At 45.7% G+C, this 20,245-nt stretch overlaps 5 protein-coding genes across 7 annotated transcripts; 2 read left to right on the top strand and 3 right to left on the bottom strand.

Moving 5' to 3' along the window:
* The first annotated feature begins 241 nt into the window (after positions 1–241).
* vps52 (VPS52 subunit of GARP complex) lies at positions 242–7,361 on the top strand. The gene is made up of 20 exons (XM_068332353.1): positions 242–345; positions 673–751; positions 983–1,035; positions 1,249–1,324; positions 1,511–1,578; positions 1,659–1,834; positions 1,922–2,072; positions 2,143–2,243; positions 2,705–2,837; positions 2,980–3,037; positions 3,407–3,540; positions 3,619–3,774; positions 4,496–4,614; positions 4,687–4,810; positions 4,903–4,998; positions 5,252–5,359; positions 5,463–5,528; positions 5,836–5,947; positions 6,377–6,495; positions 6,573–7,361. The coding sequence occupies exons 1-20, from the start codon at positions 250–252 to the stop codon at positions 6,717–6,719; spliced, it is 2,172 nt and encodes a 723-aa protein (XP_068188454.1). The 5' UTR covers positions 242–249; the 3' UTR covers positions 6,720–7,361.
* A 136-nt stretch (positions 7,362–7,497) lies between these two features.
* On the bottom strand, positions 7,498–11,802 carry igldcp (Ig-like domain-containing protein). Its single transcript, XM_068332356.1, has 8 exons — positions 11,655–11,802; positions 10,351–10,460; positions 9,370–9,407; positions 8,898–9,263; positions 8,296–8,386; positions 8,019–8,197; positions 7,878–7,931; positions 7,498–7,791 (listed from the first exon to the last, which is right to left on the bottom strand). Exons 2-8 carry the CDS (start codon positions 10,374–10,376, stop codon positions 7,697–7,699), a joined length of 849 nt encoding a protein of 282 aa, XP_068188457.1. The 5' UTR covers positions 10,377–10,460; positions 11,655–11,802; the 3' UTR covers positions 7,498–7,696.
* LOC137606983 (uncharacterized) lies at positions 11,191–16,945 on the top strand. 2 transcript variants are annotated; one of them, XM_068332359.1, is made up of 6 exons: positions 11,191–11,280; positions 11,681–12,025; positions 12,252–12,362; positions 15,755–15,816; positions 15,930–16,162; positions 16,810–16,945. In XM_068332359.1, exons 1-5 carry the CDS (start codon positions 11,244–11,246, stop codon positions 16,155–16,157), a joined length of 783 nt encoding a protein of 260 aa, XP_068188460.1. In that variant the 5' UTR covers positions 11,191–11,243; the 3' UTR covers positions 16,158–16,162; positions 16,810–16,945. The 2 variants fall into 2 exon arrangements, with proteins under 2 accessions (XP_068188460.1, XP_068188461.1); XM_068332360.1 differs by lacking the exon at positions 16,810–16,945 and adding an exon at positions 16,254–16,368.
* LOC137606982 (uncharacterized) lies at positions 12,370–15,741 on the bottom strand. Its single transcript, XM_068332357.1, has 2 exons — positions 14,138–15,741; positions 12,370–14,016 (listed from the first exon to the last, which is right to left on the bottom strand). Exons 1-2 carry the CDS (start codon positions 14,474–14,476, stop codon positions 13,507–13,509), a joined length of 849 nt encoding a protein of 282 aa, XP_068188458.1. The 5' UTR covers positions 14,477–15,741; the 3' UTR covers positions 12,370–13,506.
* Positions 16,447–20,180, bottom strand: LOC137606980 (uncharacterized). Of its 2 annotated transcripts, XM_068332355.1 has the most exons (8): positions 20,027–20,180; positions 19,149–19,424; positions 17,958–18,224; positions 17,229–17,297; positions 17,013–17,060; positions 16,816–16,926; positions 16,686–16,745; positions 16,447–16,604 (listed from the first exon to the last, which is right to left on the bottom strand). In XM_068332355.1, exons 1-8 carry the CDS (start codon positions 20,100–20,102, stop codon positions 16,447–16,449), a joined length of 1,065 nt encoding a protein of 354 aa, XP_068188456.1. In that variant the 5' UTR covers positions 20,103–20,180. The 2 variants fall into 2 exon arrangements, with proteins under 2 accessions (XP_068188456.1, XP_068188455.1); XM_068332354.1 differs by having other exon boundaries at positions 16,447–16,745.
* Positions 20,181–20,245: the final 65 nt, after the last annotated feature.

Below are 20,245 nucleotides of genomic sequence, written 5' to 3'. Positions count from 1 at the left end.
TTAAATATGTCCGACAAGAAATAAACAAGCACCGGCGAGATTTTAAAAAAATTAAGTAATTGTATATTTCGTGTATAATTGTTAAATATGTTTAATTCATGTTTTATTAGTTATGTATTTCTAAAATAAAAAAATTATCATATTCGTGTGGCATTCATTGTTGCAAAAATATTTTTTGGGCTTTCAAGGAAGACGAGGCGGAACGTTTCTTCTGTAGTTTTTGTTTTACTTCTCTGTCAAGTCGCTGCAATGGCGGAGGCAGCTGTAGATTCGTTTGGAGCTGGTTCCGATGTAAACACAGCTAGAAACCCGACAGAAATGGCCATGGCGTATTTAAACGACGAGGTAACACTGCGTTTATTGTACCTTAGTCCATTTTATGGGAAAAACGAAAGTATTTGTTTTATGTTGTTCGAAGCTAATGTAGCTGTTAGCATCCTGTCAAATCAATGTGAAGTCATGTGTTAAACAAATAGGTGTCCAATGGGTTAGCTGTTCGACTAAATCAATTCAATTTAGTCGAATTAACTAAATTAATGTAATTAACTAATTTCTATAAACTAAATATAATTAATTAAATTAATGTAATTTTCTTTCATGAAGTCATTCATCAAAGAAATAGTTGTTATTTTGACTTCAGTATCTGATTGTGTCGTTTTGTTTTTGTCGAAGAGTGATGCAGACATTCCTAACCTAAACCTTGGAGAACTGGATCTCACCACTGATGAGTTCATTTTGGATGAAGTGGACAGTAAGACAACAGCTGTCATTAAACAGTCTCCTTATGTTACAAAGAGAATCACATTTGAATTGCTCTTTTTACAAACCCTTGTATTTTTAAAAAGTATATTCCGACTCAACATCTCAGACATGGAGGAACCGTAAAGTTTGATGTCACAACTCCCCTCAATCACATATTTCATTCAGTTCTCTTAGAAAAGAAGTGTAATCTCACACTGATGCTGTTCCTGTTTCATGTTAGTTCACATCCAGGCCAACCTTGAGGATGACCTCATGAAGGAGGCGCTGAAAACGGTAGGAAATACCAGACTGAAGAACTCTGAATATTGTGTCAAAGCTACCTGCGTTAAATATGAGGTTACAAGATGAGATTCAGCTCTACTGTCATTGTCGTTGTAAACCCACACCCATATATATCCAGGTTTTTGTGTGAAAACACCTTCATGAGTTCTGAAACCAAACCGAATGCCATCAAGTGACTGAGGTTTCTCCTTCATCTGTCTCCAGGGCGTCGACCTCCGTCAGTACTCCAAACAGGTGGAGTCAGAGCTGCAGAGGATTGAACAGGCCTCCATCAAAGACTGTATCCTTCATCACGTCAGAGGGAGTCACGACAACGTGTTTGGTCTGTCTTCTAAGCACAATCGCTCTCACAAGTCTGCTGGGATTGGCTCCAGCAACCCCTGTGACCCACAAAAGCGTAAGAAACAGATGAAAAGATGAATGAATGAACGCTCCAATGTTGTTTTCCTGACTGTCCACCTGTCAGACATCAAGGAGAGTCAGAACATTGCGCTCCTGCACAACCAGATCACTGCCTGTGACTCCATCCTGGAGGTCAGAATCCGTCCCAATCCCACAATGCACTGCTGATGGAGCATTTCCTTTGCTTGACGTTGGTTTCCTGTCTGCGTCAGCGCATGGAGGGGATGCTGAGCGGCTTCCAGAGCGACCTGTCGTCCATCAGCAGCGAGATCCAGACGCTCCAGCAGCAGTCGGTCAGCATGAACGTCCGCCTGAAGAACAGGCAGGCGGTGCGCAGCCACCTCAGCCAGCTGGTGGACGAGCTGGTGGTGCCGGGGGCCATGATCTCGTGAGTGGGGGCGGATTCATGAGGTGTAAGCGTGTGTGTGTGTGTGTGTGTGTGTGGAGGAAGTCTGAGGCGTTCCTGTGGTTGCAGCACCATCCTGGACACCCCCGTGACGGAGCAGGACTTCCTGGAGCAGCTCCACGAGCTCAACAACAAGATCAACTTCGCCAAAGAGCTGAGCTTCAGGGAGACGCTGGCCTGCTCCGACATCCAGGACATCGTGGACCGGCTGAAGCTGAAGGTGAGCCGCTGGGGGGGGCAGGGGGGGTCCGGTCTGACCGGTGGGGTCTGAACCCTCCTGTTCCCTTCAGGCCGTGTCCAAGATCAGAGAGTTCATCCTCCAGAAGATCTACTCCTTCAGGAAACCCATGACCAACTACCAGATCCCTCAGAACACACTGCTGAAGTACAGGTGGGGAGTAATGGGATTACTTTAGTATTAGAGTACTAATGACATTACTTTAGTATTTACAGTAGTAATCACGTTACTTTAGTATTTACAGTAGTAATCACCTTACTTTAGTATTTACAGTAGTAATGACATTACTGTAGTATTTACAGTAGTAATGGGATTACTTTAGTATTTACAGTAGTAATGACATTTAAATGACCTCAGATGGAGATTACAGATTAAAATTTCATAAAAAACGACTTACGAACAATTCAATTTATGAACGATTCATCCTCTCAGAACTGATTGTGTTTGTATGTTGAGGACTACCTGTACTTCCTCTTCTTTTTCGGCCTCTTATATTTGATATTTCTCCTCCATTAATCGATCAGCTGCAGGAAGGAAATCTGCTGTTCATTCATTCCTGAAGCTCCACCGTCTGGAGGAAACCTCACAGCTGCTGTGTTTCTGTCTGGCTGTAGGTTCTTCTACCAGTTCCTGTTGGCCAATGAGAGGACGGTCGCCAAGGAGATCCGTGACGAGTACGTGGACACCATGAGTAAGATCTACTACAGCTACTTCAAGTCCTACAGCGGGAGGCTGCTCAAGGTGCAGGTCAGTGGACCGCCCAGGAACCAAACCACACAACTCCAGTGGGTCCGTTACCTGGAGTCACCTGGTGTGTGTGTGTGTGTGTGTGTGTGTGTGTGTGTGTGTGTGTGTGTGTGTGTGTGTGTGTGTGTGTGTGTGTGCGCAGTATGAAGAAGTGGCTGACAAAGACGACCTGATGGGAGTAGAAGACACAGCCAAGAAAGATATCCTTTAAACCCCCCAGAGACGTTAGAACACACACCTCCAGCTGGACACACACACCTCCAGTTGGACACACACCTCCAGCTGGACACACACACCTCCAGCTGGACACACACACCTCCAGCTGGACACACACACCTCCAGTTGGACACACACACCTCCAGTTGGACACACACACCTCCAGCTGGACACACACACCTCCAGTTGGACACACACACCTCCAGCTGGACACACACACCTCCAGTTGGACACACACACCTCCAGCTGGACACACACACCTCCAGTTGGACACACACACCTCCAGCTGGACACACACACCTCCAGCTGGACACACACACCTCCGGCGGCGGCGCTCCTTGACTCGTCTCTACGGTTCTTCTCCAAGCCGTCCCTGAAGAGCAGGAACACCATCTTCACTCTGGGCCAGCGGGGGGCGATCCTGAGCCCGGCTGAGCTGGAGGGGCCCATCCTGGTCCCCCACACGGCTCAGAGAGGGGACAGCAGGGTGAGACAGGGACCGTCTGGCACTCCCGATACGGTTTTTACCCCGATCTGCAACCAGTTTTGCCCCTCTGCCCTGTAGTACCCCTACGAGAGGCTGTTCCGCAGCCAGCACTACGCGCTGCTGGACAACGGCTGCAGGGAGTTCCTCTTCCTGTCAGACTTCTTCATGGTGGCCGGGAACTCCGCCCTCGACCTGTTCAACAGCATCATGGGAAAAACGCTCGGCATGTTCCTGGTAGGTACTCGTCTTTCAGTCGCCGTCGTTAGATTCACTCTAGTTAGTCGTGTTTCTACTTCAGCTTTAGTGTTTTTAAGAAGTCAGGGTACAGCAAGTCCTCAACATACGAACACAACAGGTTCTGAGAGCTTGTTCATAAATTGAATTGTTTGTAAATCTTTATTAACTTTCAATCTCTAATCTCCATTTGAGATCATTTAAACATCATTACTACTCTAAATACTAGAGTAATGTCATTACTACTGTAAATACTTAAATGCTATCCCCTCAGACCGACCAGAAATAATTACAGGACATTAAAACAACCCAGAATAAATAAAATCCAGATTAGTTTACGGTAAACTTTAATCCTGATCATTTAATCCTTGAGGAGAAGAAAAAGAAAACTCCACCAGTTTAAGGTCAACAGTCTGAGTCACTGTTGATGATCCACTGGATGCTAATGTAGCATGTAGCTTAGTTTAACAACATACAACAACAAGAGGGGGAGGAGAGTGTTGGAGCTGTGTGAACGCAGCAGTGCTGCCCCCACGGGGGTTGTGGCAGGAAGAGGAACTGCAGGACGATAGTCAGATATGGTGTTTGTTCGTATCTCTGAATGTTTGTACGTTGAGGACTAGCTGTATTTGGTGTCGTTTGAGTCGAACACCGTTTAGACATGTATTCATGTCTATCAGGTTGCATTTAACGTTTGTCTGTGACGCCCCCCCCCACCCAGAAGTCCATGTCCACCTACGTGTCTGACTGCTACGACAGCATCGCCGTCTTCCTCTGCATCCACATCATCCTCCGCTTCAGAGCCATCACCGCCAAGAGGAACATCCCGGCCCTCAACAAGTCAGTACCGCCCCGCCCCCGACCCGGATCAGATGTGTGACCCCTGTGGTCAAACCGGTTCCGTCCCATCAGGTACTGGGAGGCGGTGCTGGAGCTGCTGTGGCCGCGCTTCGAGATGATCCTGGAGATGAACATCCACAGCATCCGGAACACCGACCCGCAGAAGCTGGGGCTCCTGGACACCAGACCGCACTACGTACGTCCACACACACACACACACACACACACACACTCCAGGACCGACACACACTTGACGTGTGTGTGTGTGTGTGTGTGTGTGTATCACAGATCACTCGCCGGTACGCAGAGTTCTCGTCGGCCATCGTCAGCATCAATCAGACGTTCCCCAACGAGAGAACCAACGCCCTGCTGGGACAGCTGCAGGTGACCCCCCGCCTCCACACACACACATATGTGAATGTATATAAAATATATATGTATATATGTTACATTAATCTATAAGAAGTGTGTTTTGTGATTAAAATATCGTAGATTAGCCCCGAAATAAATTAAGAGATGAAGAAAAATCTTTGGAAGTAGTTTTTCACTTCATTGATTGAAAAAGTTTGTGATTAAATTTTCTATTTACCCAAAAAACCTCAGTATTTTCATAATTTAATACTTTTTTTTTTTCCAGGTCGAAGTTGAAAACTTTGTGCTAAAGATGGCGGCAGAGTTTCCCTCCAGGAGAGACCAGCTCATCTTCCTCATCAACAACTACGACATGATGCTCAGCGTCCTGATGGTGAGCGTCTGACGTACAACGTTACATTTTTAGTGATTTAAAGCCTTTTATTTCCCTCTCTGGTGTCGTTAGTGGTGACGTTGCTGTTCCCTCCTCCCTCCAGGAGAGGGCAGCAGACGACAGTAAAGAGGTGGAGGGCTTCCAGCAGCTGCTGCTGGCCAGGACTCAGGTGAGCGCCACCAGGAGGATGCTGGTTCATCTGTCAGGTCGCCAGGCCTCGGAGCTGGTCCGTCTAAAAACTGGGCTAGTGTTTCCACGGCAACGAGAGGGAAAAAGAGTTTAATTGATGCAGAGGAGGCAGAACGTCGTAGCCTTCGTCAAAATTAAAACCATGAAAATAATGTTTGTGTCCTGAAAGGAAGAAAAATTACAACCAGATGAGACTGGATCTCACTGTAAATTATTATTATTGTTATTATTATTATTGTTATTATTATTATTATTATTGTCTTATTATTGTTCTCCTCCTCCTGCAGGAGTTCATTGAGGAGATTCTTTCTCCTCCCTTCGGAGGAATGATCGCTTTTGTTAAAGAAGCTGAAGCTCTGATGGAGAAAGGGCAGCTAGACCGGCTGAAGAATGAGGAAGGTGAGGGAGTGTGTGTGTGTGTGTGTTTGGGTGTGTGTGTGTGTGTGTGTGTTTGGGTGTGTGTGTGTGTGTTTGGGTGTGTGAGTGTGTGTGTGTGTTTGGGTGTGTGTGTGCGTGTCATGAACAGATCACACCTTCTTCTGATATTGTTGTGGTTTTTTATATGTGGGTGTGTGTCGACAGCAGTTTGTCAATTGCGTCTCTTTCTCTCTTCCTCTCACAACATCACACCTTGGTCTTCAGGGGCCCGCCCAGGGGCCCCCGGGGGTCACAATGACATCATTCCATTTTTATAAATATCACGTGAGAGAGAGAACACGACTAAACGTGCGTTCGCTCCGGGAGCTTAAACGAGAAGGTTCTGTTTGTATGTTTACACGTTGTCACACGCGTGTTGATCCCCGTCACGTGTCTCCGCCGCCGCCGCAGCCCGGATCACGCAGCTGGTGCGCGGTTTCTCCGGGACGTGGAAGCAGTCGGTGGAGTCGATGAGTCAGGACGTCATGAGGTCCTTCACCAACTTCAAGAACGGAACCAGCATCATCCAGGTGGGTCCGGGTGGGGGCGGAGCCTATCTCACCTGAAGCTGCGGGTTCTGAACCTGTCTCCCCCCCTCCCCCAACAGGGCGCCCTCACCCAGCTGATCCAGTACTACCACGGCTTCCACAAGGTCCTGAACCAGCCCACCTTCCGCAGCCTGGCGGTGCGGTCGGAGCTCATCAACCTGCACCACCTGATGGTGGAGGTGAAGAAGCACAAGCCCAACTTCTGATTTGGTAGGGGGGGGGGGGGGGTCTGGACGGGGCGCTGACCCTTCCTCATCACCATCATCATCCTGACGTAGATCAGACAGCAGAGGCGTTCGGGTTTCATCGCGACAAGAAGAACCGGTTCCTCCATTTACAACACAAATAAAGGTTTAACAGGATGACCTGCTGTTGTCACGGCAACACAAAAGAACCAACTCATGTTTCCTCAAACTGGTCCAGGAAAAAGACCTGACACAAAGGACAGAGGCAGTTTCTGCCCCATCTGATGCAAAGGGGGAAACCACAGAGTTGTAATAAAACGCGAACATCAGTTTATAGATTCGTTTGAGAAATTACAATTTTCCGGTATTTCCTGCAAAATGAGACGCAACTAAGAGCCTTTCATTTTCTCAAACACCGACAGTGCGCCTCATAATGTAGAAAATACTAAAAATATCAGCGTGAACAAAAATAGTTCACACAAAACTTCTGAAATGGAGCAAAGGTTCTGAGAATTTCAGCTGTAATGAAGTCAGATTTACGGCGTCAGAGGAAGGGAAACGAACCCATGACCTTCTCAGAGTCGGTCTGATCCGTCGCCGGATTTAAATTCACTTTCTGACGAGGAGAACCTGGCAGGACTACTTTTCTCCGGGAGCGATGCGTTTGCTGTCGGATCGGGTCGGTTTACGTGTGTTTGGTTGGATTATGTTGGATTTCTTTGTATATTTATGTGAAGTCATTCCCATGTGAAGCGAACAGTTTAGTCCGGATTAAAGTGGAATAAATAAACAACACAGATTGAATTTCCTGATCCATTATTGATGACACAAACAGCTGTAGTGAAAAGCAATGAAAAAAATAAAGTTCCACACTTCACATTTAACTGAGTTTCTATACATTCATGTACAAACGATCAACACAAAATCGACCAATCAGGTGCTTTACATCTCAAAAGTGAACGCAGTGCCTGAAAATAAATGCGAGGAAAATTTTGAATTCACTCCGACGACAGAAGATTCAGGAAACTGGTGAGCAGAACCGCCCAGAGGAGGAGAAGCGAGCCGCTTCTGCCCGGCGTCGCCCCGGAGGAGGCTGAGGACAGACGGACAGACGGACACAGAGGGTCACAAACCCACGACCTCCCGTCTGCATCATGTGATCTTCAACTGTTTTCTCACCTTTTAGAAGCTGGGCCTCAAACATCTGCTGGAATTTGAGAGCTTCACCGCTTCCTGTGGGACAAAAGACGGGATATCGATGAGGAACGATTGATTTGGTCGTTGGGGCGACGCCCCCAGAAGTTAGGCTCCGCCTCCTACCTTCTACGTAGAGGTTGACGGTGTTGACGGCGAGGCCATGTTCGTCCACCACCCTGTACAGACCTTCATCCGCCCGTTTCAGCCGCTTCAGCTTCAGCTCCTCCTTCAGCAGATGTTTCTCCAGACGCTGAGAGTCTTCGTCGCCCCTCATCCACAGGTCCGACCACACCGAGCTGTTCCTGGGGGGGGGGGGGGGGGTCGCAGCGGAACCGTGAGGAACCCAACCCCATGAGAGGGATGTTTGGATGGATGGATGGATGGACGGTTGGATGCTCACCTGGGCTGGAACACCACCCTCATAGAGTGGTTGGTGTAGAGATCCAGAACAAAGTCCTCCCCTGGAGATCGGGACTCGATGGATTTTCGGTCTAAATGAAAGAATTTTTGAAATTTACGATTTAAAAACTAAACAAAAAATCGAATTTTGTGGATTTTAAACGAAAAAACAATCAAAAAATGTAAAATAAGACTTAGACTGGTGCTAACGCTTTTCGTGGTCCTGGGGGTCCACTGTCAACACAGTCAACACAAGCCTTTGTGGGTTACCCCCGGCAACACATCTTCAGCCAGAATGAGGAAATAATTTTGAGAATGCTAAGGCTGATTGAAAAAAACCCCAAAGAACGTGGACCTCCTGTCTGAAGCTGGGTGGGCGGGGCTTATAAACAATCACGATTCAGCTGTTTTGCCCTAAATGTACATGTTTTCGCCGCTCACTGCGTGACACTTGTGTTTATTTTCATCTGGTAGTTGAGGAAATGCTAATTGACGCTATTTCCTGTGCGGTGCCCACTTCCTGTCACTAATCGTGCTTCAACTTCAAGAAATTTAAAAAAACAAAACATTTGAAGACAGGAGGAAGAGGGGGGGGGCACCCACCCAACACGGCCAGCCTGACGCTCTGGATGAAGATGCGGGTCTTCCTCGCCCTGCCCCCGTTCACCAGCATGAAGCCCTCGTATCGGCCGGCGTCTGCGATCTGGACGTCTCTGATGACCAGGGAGCAATCCCCCGAGGGCAGCGCCGCCCGCGGGACCCCCGCCCGGCCCTGGAACTCCTCCGCCTGCCAGGTGCGGTCCCCCCACAGCTCGAACACCGTCTTGGCCGGGGTGGCCCACAGGACGTGGGAGGCGGCGGGGGCCACGTCCGGGAGGAGCTCCTTCCAGCTGCAGGGAAGAACCACCCGGTTCCCCACCAGGGAGATGACAGACCGGGGGGGCGGGGGCGGCGTCAGGGAAGAGGAGCCTGATGGGGAGACATCCTCTGATTAGATTCAGAAACACGACGGATGAAAATCTTCCAATCATTTGGGTGAAATAAAGAAAAATAATCAATAAATCTCAGTTCTCACCAATTAAAATGCCAAGCAGGAAACAGGAAACACGGAAACTGAGAGGAAACAGGAAACGAGTCACGAGTGGAAAAAAACTTCCTCATTAAACACAAAGAGGATTTTATTATGAAGATGAGACACAAGCTTTAGAATTCACTGAAAACATTTTGTTCCAATTACTCACAATACTTCATATTTAATATAATATATAATAACTTTTAATCTATATAATATAAAAGACATTAATAATATATAGAAGGATAAGGAGATGAATAAAAATATACTGTTTATGTGTATACAGCACAAAATACATATATATTAAATCCATGTATTTAGATATTTTCAAGTATGCAAATATATTAATAAATGCAATTATTAATTTAATCATTTCATGTATATGTCACGTATATTATATGTTATTATATAAATAAATATAAACATATATATATAATTTAAATCTTAAATTAAATTAAATTATATAATATACAGTATAATTTTATATTATGTAATAAACGAATTCGATTAATAATTACATGGATTAATTTAAAAATTAAACATTTTCACAATTATTTTACTCCAAATTTAATTCATAAAAAAACACACCAGGTATTCTGCAGGTGTTGTGGTCATAGTGGGATTAGACGTTAATCCCACTATGACTGTACACCTGTCATTTGACGTCAGTTTTCAGGTTTCGTTCCGCTTCGGTAAATTTCGTGACGCTTCGTTCTGTTTCTCTGCAGACGATCAGTTTCCAGGAAACCGAAACTGAACTCCTGAAGCTCCGGCAGGAATACAGAGCTCTGTGGACCCCCCCCCCCGCAGCCACAGGCTGCAGAAATCCTGCAGAAATCTTTAACCCCGCGTCCTTTACATTTATTCCTGTCTTATTTATAACAAACGCTGTTATCCTGCTGACGCAAATTTATGAATATTCTGAGTAAAAAATACTGAAAAACACGATGAAAACGTTTCAAAATAAAATGTCCTTCTTCCTACCTGGGGGCTAATCGGAGTCTTTCCATGACGCCAGGCTGCGTGAGATTTTAGTTCACCCTTCTTCTCTCCGACACTTCCAGACTGGAGCAGGAACGGTCCGGGGCGCTCAGCTGTGGTCGGTGTCAACAGAAACACACTTCCGGTCAATTCCAAAATAAAAGCATGAAGCGGAAACAATCCATATTCTCCTCCTTGAGCCAACACCAGTCAAGTCCCTGCAGTCAAATATTCTCATTTCCTCCACAAAATGTTTCTGATGCTCATAATTAGTTATGATAAAAGATTACATGTAGTTTCATTTGTTTTATATGACATGTAATAGTTTTGTTTTTTATGAAAATTTATAGACTAAAATTAACATATTTTCTCTTGCAAAAGTTTGACCTTTCTCGTGTATTCTCACAATATTATGAAAAATGTTTTTTTAGTCAATTTTTTCCCCCACAATATCATTATGTTATTATTAAAAGTCTCTTCTTTTTATTTCTTCACTGCGGCTCAAATCAAGTCAAAAATACACACAAAAAATTAACAGTCTAGGGAGACAAGTTTTATCATATTTACCAAAATCATTATAATTTTCTTGATTATAATTTTTGTCCAAAAAAAATAATAATGTAAAAATATAAGAACATTTTGTGTACTTTTATTTTGAAATTACAGCTGATTGCATTGATTTACATGGAAAATTGTGTAGAAACGAAACTTATCCATTTAAAAGAAGTTTCTATTATGCATTATGAAGAAGTGGGTCTTGATGGAAACTGCTGATGAGGCTGCGGTCGACACATCCGTCATGGTGACCCAGTAACAACCCACTGGTGGTCGCACCTCCGCCCACTGGGGTGAGTTGTTCTGGCAGCACTAAAGCTCTGCACTAACCCTTTGTTTAAATGATGGCAGGGCTCTTATGGATGCTCACAATTCTTTGTAAGTTACCTTTAAGTATCTAAAGTTTGAGTATCTAAATCCAAGGCTGTTTCCAGGACTTTCAAGGTTTGGTTTAGAGACAGAACTGCTGAACTCGAGGAGAAGTTGCTGATTCTCAGACATAAGATCTATCTCTGGGTGAATCAGGTTAATATCAGATAATATCTGAAAATACTTTCTTTAATTCAGTCGATGTGCAGAATTTGTTCAGCTTTGTATTTAAATACAGTTGGAACCAGAATCGTTCTCCGTCTATTGAATTTAAGGTTTTCTCATCGGGCAGAAACCGTTAAATGTTTGATGACTTTGGATTTACCGTCTCCCTACTTAACGTGCTGCTGTAGAAATGAAGTGACGTAATAAATGAAGTCAACCTTACGGCGGTCCGGCCTGGTTTCAGGTGCGGCTGGAGGTCTCCTGACCTCGTCTGATCTCGGCCCGGCGCTGGTCGTCCAATCCAGGCAGAACGTCTCTCTGACATGCAACCTGACGGAGTCTCAGGAGGTCACCTGGTACGTCCTCCGCCGAGATCAGCTGCTGCCTCTGCTGAGCGTCTCCTTAAGTCCTATGGGAGAGGGAATCGTCGATGTTCACGTCCCGGACAACAGGCGTATCGACATACAGAACAACTCAAGCGACCTGATGGTCCTGGAGGTGGAGGAGTCGGATGCTGGGATGTATTTCTGCGCCGTGCGCTATGGAGCTCAGACGTGTTTCAGCAGAGGAGTTCGTCTGGTTGTCGATGGTAGGATGCTCGTCGTTCCCACAGTCACATCTCACCACTGTGGAATTCCACCTCCTGTTTCAGAATGAGCCAAGCAGTCGTGACTCACCGATTTCTACTTTTGGTTTCAAATTCTTGATGATTCACTTGTCAGACAGGTGTCTTTAGGTAATGTTGAGTATTGGTGTCCAAGCATGGACCGACCAATCGATCAATCAATCAACTGTTCCTGGGTTTGTGTTTGCAGGAGGTGATGGGGAGTCCACTGGGGGGCCATGCTGGACCCTGTTGACCAGCATTGTTCCAGCTGTAATCTTCCTCTTCATCGGCATCCTCGTTGGATGCTACCTGTGCTCAGGTGTGTGTCTGCGTCGTCCCGTCTCTGTGGAGACGAGACCTTTCAGAAAAGTCTCGTTCAAAAGATGCTCACAGTTTCAGACAGGCTGGTTTTATCTGCTGTGACTAATCGGTTAATGATTATCGATCAGTGAACTGTTGGAACAGCAGATCAGGGTTTGTGCTGCACCGCCATCTGGTGGTGTAAAAGTCCCTGAACTGCATTGAAGTGTTGATCCCTGTTAGGGTTTAGTTTGTCGTTTCCTGTTTTATTTTGAAGTCTCATTTATCTCTCATCTCTCTCACACTTCCTGTACTTCTGTTTATTTGTTGTTGGTGTTTCCTGTTTTCCTGTTTCTCGTCAACAAATGATTGGTTTCACCTTCGTCTCATTATCGTCTCAACGGCTTCACCTGTGTCTCTAGACTTCTGTCCTTTTGGTCAATTCACATCTTGTTCCTTTCTTATGTGGACAAAAAAAATGTTAACCTGCCGATTGGATTATTTGTTCTGGATTAGTTGCTTTAAGATCCGTTTGATCGTTTGATTGTAGACATTCACGAATAGAAATAACAAGAATTCTGATTAAATCTAATTAAAACATCTGATGTACAACGTATGAGATAAATTTACTAGATTTGAAGCGATGATGCCACAAAAGGAATCGGTATGTACATAAAGATAGATGAGAAAGAAATACAAGGCTAAGCTTTCTAAAATTCACTCCTTTAATTTTATTCTAATCTCACGCCCATAAACATTTCTCTGACCTCCTTCACTGTGACGCACAGCCTGTTGGATTAAACGTGGAATACAAACACATTTGCAAAAAAAACACAAAATTTCTTCAGGATTTTGCTATTTTCATCAAGGAAGAAAGAACTAAACAAACAAGGAATGCAGTCAGGCTAATTCTACAAATGAGGTCAAAGCTAGACTAACTTTAAAACTCATTTTTTCGTGATTGAGAACTGAAAGTTTTCTATGAGAAACCAACCGGATCAAAACCGGACAACCTGTCGGTTAGAGTTTGAGTTTGTTCTTCCCCAAATTTCGAACATTTGAAAATTCGATCTCAACAGAAGAACACAACATTCTTCGTGGATTTGTGTTGTTAATTATCAAGAACTTTTCAGGCTGTATATTTTCCCCAGGTAGAAACATCGTCACACCTGCTTCAGCAACAGTCCGTACGGTCGGATGGACTCCTGGACGATGGTTCTGGTCTGAACGTCGCTGCAGCCTTCGGGGACGTAGACCAGCCAAACTTCTTCTTGCTGGCACTTCAGCCTCTTCTCCGGGTTGATGCGGTTCTGAAGAACCACCTTGTACCTTTTCCCATCCACTTTGGACTTGAACGTCTTGCAGTACTTCTCTGCCATCTTGATGTCGGGGGTGGAGTACAACCCTCTGCCTCTCATTGCACCGGTAAACACGGAGGCGGCGGCAGCGTCCAGAAAGCTTGGCTCGTCGTTGGGGCTCCCCCCGTGAGTCAGGATGACCCCATGGTCGCCGTCCATGTTATGACAGCAGAATGAGACGGGCCAGGCGTCTTTCCCCTCCCCCAGCCATCCGTCACCACCGTCGTACTTCTGCACGACCCTCAGGGCGACTCGGTTCCACCCGCAGGGGCGAATGTACCGCTCATCGCCACGCAAGAATGTGGCGCCAACATCCTGGAGATGGACAGCGAAGTTAACACAATCAGAGGCAGAATGCTAAGATGCTACAGGCTAATATTTATCGTGAACACAATCCATAGCATCCAAAGAACTTCCATGTGTCACCTGAACTCACCTGTACGTTGGTGAAGTCATAGTCAAACTCGTGATGGAAGAAGTCCTCAGGGTTGATCTTCACCCTGGTTCTGAGGGTCTCCTCCGGCCCAGCGGTGGCGGGACCTTCAGCCAGCGCCGGGGGGGAGTTGTAAATGTCTTCCTCATCCAGGTCCTGCAGAGATAAAGTGCCGACGCTGGGATAGTCCAGCTCTTGCAGCCCTTCCTGCTTGTAAAACTCCGTCAGGGCTACGATGTTGACAAAGTCCTGCGGGTTGAGCAGCGACGGGCCATCGGTCGCTTGGACGTTGCACCCGGACAGCGCTGACAGAGCCTCCAGGAACAGCCTGGGGTCAGCCATGGCACTGAGAGGAAGAGGAAGAGGAAGGCACCAAAGAGGAAGGGTTTCCCTCCATACAGGAAAAATGAGTCTGTTCTATTCTTTCCTTAATGGAGAGGCGGAGGGGGAAACGTTAGGCGGTGGTGTCAGCACAAACTTTACCTGTTACTTTCACTTTCATTTATTATGGGTCTGGCCAATCACATCCTGGTCTGGGTGAGGCTTCTCTTCAACTTGTTTATCCAGGGAAAAGGTTAAGCAACGTATTAGGGTTAGGGTGAGGGTGTCTTTCATTCCTGACTTTATTTTAACATGGTACAGCTGTCAGAAAGCTCTTCAAGTTCCAGACATTCCAGCCACAAGCAGTTTGATGTGAATCCAGATCATAGTTATATTTAACCCAGCTGACAAAACACGGTCCTAGTGACTCATTCACTGCCACTGACGTCTATAGTCTATAGACCTCTATAGACTATAGAGATCAAGACTATAAATACGTCTATAGATGATAATACACTATAGATGTGTAAAGTTTATAATCTATAACAGACTACAGACGTCTATAGTGTACAGTCTATAATAGACTATAGGCTATAGTCTTGATCTCTATAGTCTCGTCTTCTCTTCCTCTGGGCTTTTCCCTTCAGGGGTCACCACAGCCAATCAGTGTCCTCCATCTGACCCTGTCTTCTGCATCCTCTTCTCTCACACCAACTACCTTCATGTCCTCTTTCACTACATCCATAAACCTCCTCTCTCGTAGTCTATAGATGTCTATAGTTTATAGACTTCTATAGACTTCTATAGTCAACTATAGACATCTATAGTCTATAGACATCTATAGTCTACAGACATCTATAGTCTACAGACATCTATAGTCTATAGCCGTCTATAGTCTATAGACTGTAGACTATAGACATCTATAGACTAGTGACCATAGACTATAGACGTCTTGAGAGGATGGCAAATCAGAGGAAGACGGAAAAGTTGCGTCAACTTCCGATGCACAAAGTTTGTGTATTTCAGAGCTCACCTGGGGGCGAACATGGTTGACCATCTTGCGATCGGTCAAGAATAAAAAGAAAACACCAACGAGTGTCCGGAGCGTCACAGACAGTCCGCCAGAAGAGATCAATGTCTACTAAGCGTTGGCAGCCAATGAGTTAAATGCTGAGAAATGAATTGTACCTTTGATTACATGTTTGAAATGTGTTTGTATATTTGTGCTTCATTGACTGTCAAATGAGACGCTTCCTCATTGACTAGAGTTATCTGATCCCTCTCCTTCTTCCTCCTCAGATAAATCAGCTGTTTGCTGTCGTAACTCAACGAGACCCAAGACAACCCCGAAGGTCACAGAGGTCAGGAGATGCATGACCTCTTTGCTTCTCTTCATTGAAATCTGATTTTCATTTGCACATTTCCTGTAATGACCTGTTGAACCTGCACCTTAAGTTGTCGTCTATCTCCCCAGGAGGAGACTTTGCGTTGTTCAAATCTTAACCTTCCCAGCATGCACCACCACCTGAACCGAGGACGGATGGAACTGACCAACAACGAAGTCATGTACTCGACAGTGATGATTGGAAGCAACCACACTGGATCACGAGACCACAGACAGGAACGTTCATGTTTTCGGACAGCAGTACCACCGGTCACCTGTAGGGGGGAGTGCGGCAACAATTCAAGCAAGACAAGATGAAGAAGGTGTTTCTTCTGAGTGAATCTTTCCATCCATACGTACAGGACATCCACTTTATTTCAGTTGCCTTCTTTATTGCTGTTGTTGTTTAAACAGGAGTCTGCGCTGCCCTCTGCTGGGGACATGTGGATAGTCGGCGGCAAAGGCGGGACTTCATTTGAAAAAGTTTTATTTTCACATTTTCATATTTCTATGTATATTTTCATCTACCTCTCTGAATCCAAAATTATTTTCACTGATCAGATTTAGTAGATTATAAAATAATTTCTAGTCCGTGACGGGACGCCATCTACTGGGCGTCGGGTCTGGTGATGACAGAAGAGTAGATGACGTGGTGGTTCTGGTCCAGGGGGGTCCTCCGGGCCCCATCCCTCCAGGTGTGTCGGCCCAGAGAGGCGTAGTGGATCATCTCCTCAGGCGGGGGTGGACCCCCATGACCCTCACGCTCTGCAGATAGATAGATAGATAGAGAGATGGATAGAGGTGTATTCTGGGTAAAACTGACCTGCAAAGTTCTGACGGGGTCACCTGTCTGCCCGTCGGACGTCCTCCAGGGCTGCAGCTCCGTGTCGTCACGCTTACGTGAATCTGTAGACCAATCAGAAGAGACGTTTATGACATAAATGTTGAGATCACACGACTTCCTGTTCAGGCCTACCTGCAGCTCCGTGCTTCCTCCTCCGGCAGCGGGCGCTGACCAATAGAACGCAGACGGCGGCCATCAGGAGGATCATGAAGCCCAACCCGACCACAGCGACCATCAGGAGACCTGAAACCGCCAACGCAACATCGAGTCAACGACCCGTCGCTCATCGGCGTCGGTCAACTGAACTTCACACGCCGGCGCTCGCCAACCGTTCTCTGGTCGCTTCTTCTTCTCCTTCTTCTTTGTCTCGACCAGCTCTGATTGGTGGAAGCAGAGGAACGTTAATTCAGTTCATCCAAAGAAAAAAACGGGAATAAAGCCAACTTGAATCTGTCATTCTGCTGGAGTGGAATCATTGTGTCGGTTTCTTTGACACTTGAGCTGAAATATTTGGCGATAACACCTCCAACCCAAACAGGTCCTACCTGTCTTCATCACCGCGGGCGTCGCCGTGGTGTTGGTCGCTGGCCGGCCGCCGGTCGGTTCTGGAATCACTGGAGAACCGAAGATAATCTGTTCAGATTTAATCTAAAACACGTCGTTCTTCTCCAGCAAAGTAGAAACGTGTTCGATAACTTCCTGTAACCTCCGGCGACCACCATCGCCTCTCTCAATGCTGATTGGACCAGAGGCAGACCTCTCTAGAACAGTTGTAGTTTGATAGTTGTCATAGTAACCGCGTTACATTTGAACAGTGAAGGTCTTTTTAGGCGGTGCATTGTTCAGATCTGTGGTTAAACGTGAAAATTAAGTGTATTTAGTATAAATTTCCTTTAAATCAGTGCAACAAACATGTTTAGACTTCAAATAACTTTAATCTATATCCACTCCAAGCTTGGGAAGTACTTTTTCCAATTTATTTTATATTAAATAAGAGCTCCAAAGTCATAATTTTCATTTGCAAAAGTAAATATTGTGCGTTCTTGATGATATTCAACACAAAAAAATGTAATTCTTGTGAAGAATGACAGAAAATTCATAATAAAACTAAAATAATACGTCACACAAAGTGATGTGAGTAGAAACCTGTTGTTGTGTTCATTCAGAGGCTGTTTTGAATTGAACCTGTATGTAAACAAGATGTAAACAAGATGTAAACAAGATGTAAACAAGATGTAAACAAGTCCCTCATGACAAACAGGAAGTGAGCTCACGCGTGGTGACGGCGAGCGTCCACAGCTCCCCGTTGCACTGGTACTGGCCGGCATCGTCCGGCTGCAGGTTCTCGATCTGCAGGGCGTCGTTCTGGTAGCTGAGCCGGCCCCCCCCTCGCTCGGGTGTCGCGGTTCCGTTTCTGAACGACGTGAAGATGAGTTCCCGCTTCCCCCCCTCCCTCCGGTGGAACCAGCGCCGCCTCGGTTTGGAGGAGCGGCGGCAGGGGAGCAGCAGAGTCCGACCGGCGGCCGCGGCGAGGTCGTGACCTGAGGGGTTCCAGAAGGGGGGGGGGGGGGGTCCGTTATAACAGGAGCTGCAGAACACAGGGGTTGTTGGTTCTAATCTCATCATCCTGTTGCTTTGTTTTTAACCCTTTTTCTAATTTTAAGGCCACTGGGATAGGCTCCAGCAACCCCCGTGACCCATGAAGGTGGATGAAGATGAATGAATGAATGAATGAATGAATAGAAACCGCTGACAAATGTGTCCAAAAAAATTACAAAAATGTGTATTTATGAGCATTAATTTGTATTAATTATGGATAAATCCAGAACTTTTCAAATAAAAACAGCAGATGCATGTGTCTGATTGTTCACATCAGATTTGTCAAGGAAAAAAAAATTGAAATTCATGATGTAGAAGTTTCAAAATCCCAAAAGGCTGATAAATTAAATAGGATATTACATTAAATTAATACTAAAGCCAAATACACTTGGCTTTAAGGGGTTAAATATGATTCTGTCTGTGCCTTTGGTTGATTTGAGCTGTTTTGGAGTCACTCTTGTTCTCCCAATCTAGAGATTCACCAACTTTCCTCTGTCTCAGCGGGGTCATCAGCCACCACCACCAGCTTCTCGACCGCCTGCTCTCCATCTTTAATTCCCTCGTCTTTCCCAACTAAATTATCTCGTGTCAAACCTTTAGTTTTTCCAAATCATATCAAGTCTTTTAAGTTACTAAAACAAAATTCAACTTTTGCATCTAAACCACATATTTTGTTACCATGGCAGCAAAGATAACAGATAAAAATCAACTTTCAGTCACACTCAAACTGATACCGTGGATATTTTTGTCAAAGCAGGAAACTTGTTTTTTTCAGCTTCATCACCTTCAGATCAAAGCTCATCCTTCTTCTAAACATACCCCTCTCTCCCAGAATGCACCACTCCTAGCTCCGCCCCAGGCCTCACCTGTGAGCACCTGCAGCTCGGCCACCAGCCGCCGGTTGCAGCGATACTCTCCGCTGTCGGACTCGTCCAGCTGCAGGAGTTGGAGGCTGCCGTCGGGCAGGAGGACGTGGGGGTGGGGGTCCCGGTCGGGGTCGGGGTCGGGGTCAGGGTCGGGGCCTCCCTCTGAGGTCACCGGGACCCTCCTGTCCTGATGGGTCCAGACCACATCAGAGCCATCAGAACCGCCACAGCTCAGAAGAACGTGGTGTTCCTCCGGGACCGAGAACCGGATCACGCCTGGGGGGGGGGCAGAAACAGAACCCCGTTTCTCTCCAGGTAGAAGCAAGTTGAAGCATCGTACTGTACATTTCATGTAATGTCATGACTTTATTTCTGTCGTACGTCGTATTCGATGTCGTGTTCGACACTCACATCCTGCTGACGGTCGATTTTTAGCCGCGTTTCCTGTTTTCCTCTTTTATCTCATGGAAACACATCGTCAGCCTCCAGTGACAAAACTGTTAATATTTACTACAAGTTTGGGTCATTATTCATGAGGAAAAGGTCAAAAGTCCACTCGTTATTAGAAATAAAGTCACAGAAGATGATAAAAATGAAGGTTTTATCCATAAACTAAAGGAAAATGTAAAAATTAATTTTGTTTTGTTTCAGTCAGTTTTTCCCTTGGAGTTCTGAAAATCTCATAAAATCTCATAAATACACGTCCAGTCAGAATTTCTTCATTTCCAACTATGAATGAGTTTGAAACAGAGAAAGCAACTCAATGACATCATAAAATCAAACATCTGGGGTTATTTATCCACTTAGATTTGAATCCAAAGCGAAGACAAAACGACTGCCGGTGTAAATGCCCATGAATGCAGAACTTCCACCTTTACCTGTGGCGTTCAGGCTGCAGCCAATCAGAGCAGAGTGGAGGAACCAGGCGTGACAGAAGATGAAGAAACGGAGCATCTTTGGATGAAACTCATCAAACTGCGGAGCTGCTGCTTGTCTGACTGACGCCTCAGTCGTATGAGACACTTTTTCTGACTCCTCTTCCTCTTCCTCTTCCTCTGACTGAGCGTCACTTTGATGGAAAATGAGGGGTTTTTATA

This window comes from Antennarius striatus, chromosome 14, assembly GCF_040054535.1.
Source record: "Antennarius striatus isolate MH-2024 chromosome 14, ASM4005453v1, whole genome shotgun sequence".
Lineage (NCBI taxonomy): Eukaryota > Metazoa > Chordata > Actinopteri > Lophiiformes > Antennariidae > Antennarius > Antennarius striatus.
This window is presented reverse-complemented; position numbering and strand designations above follow the sequence as displayed.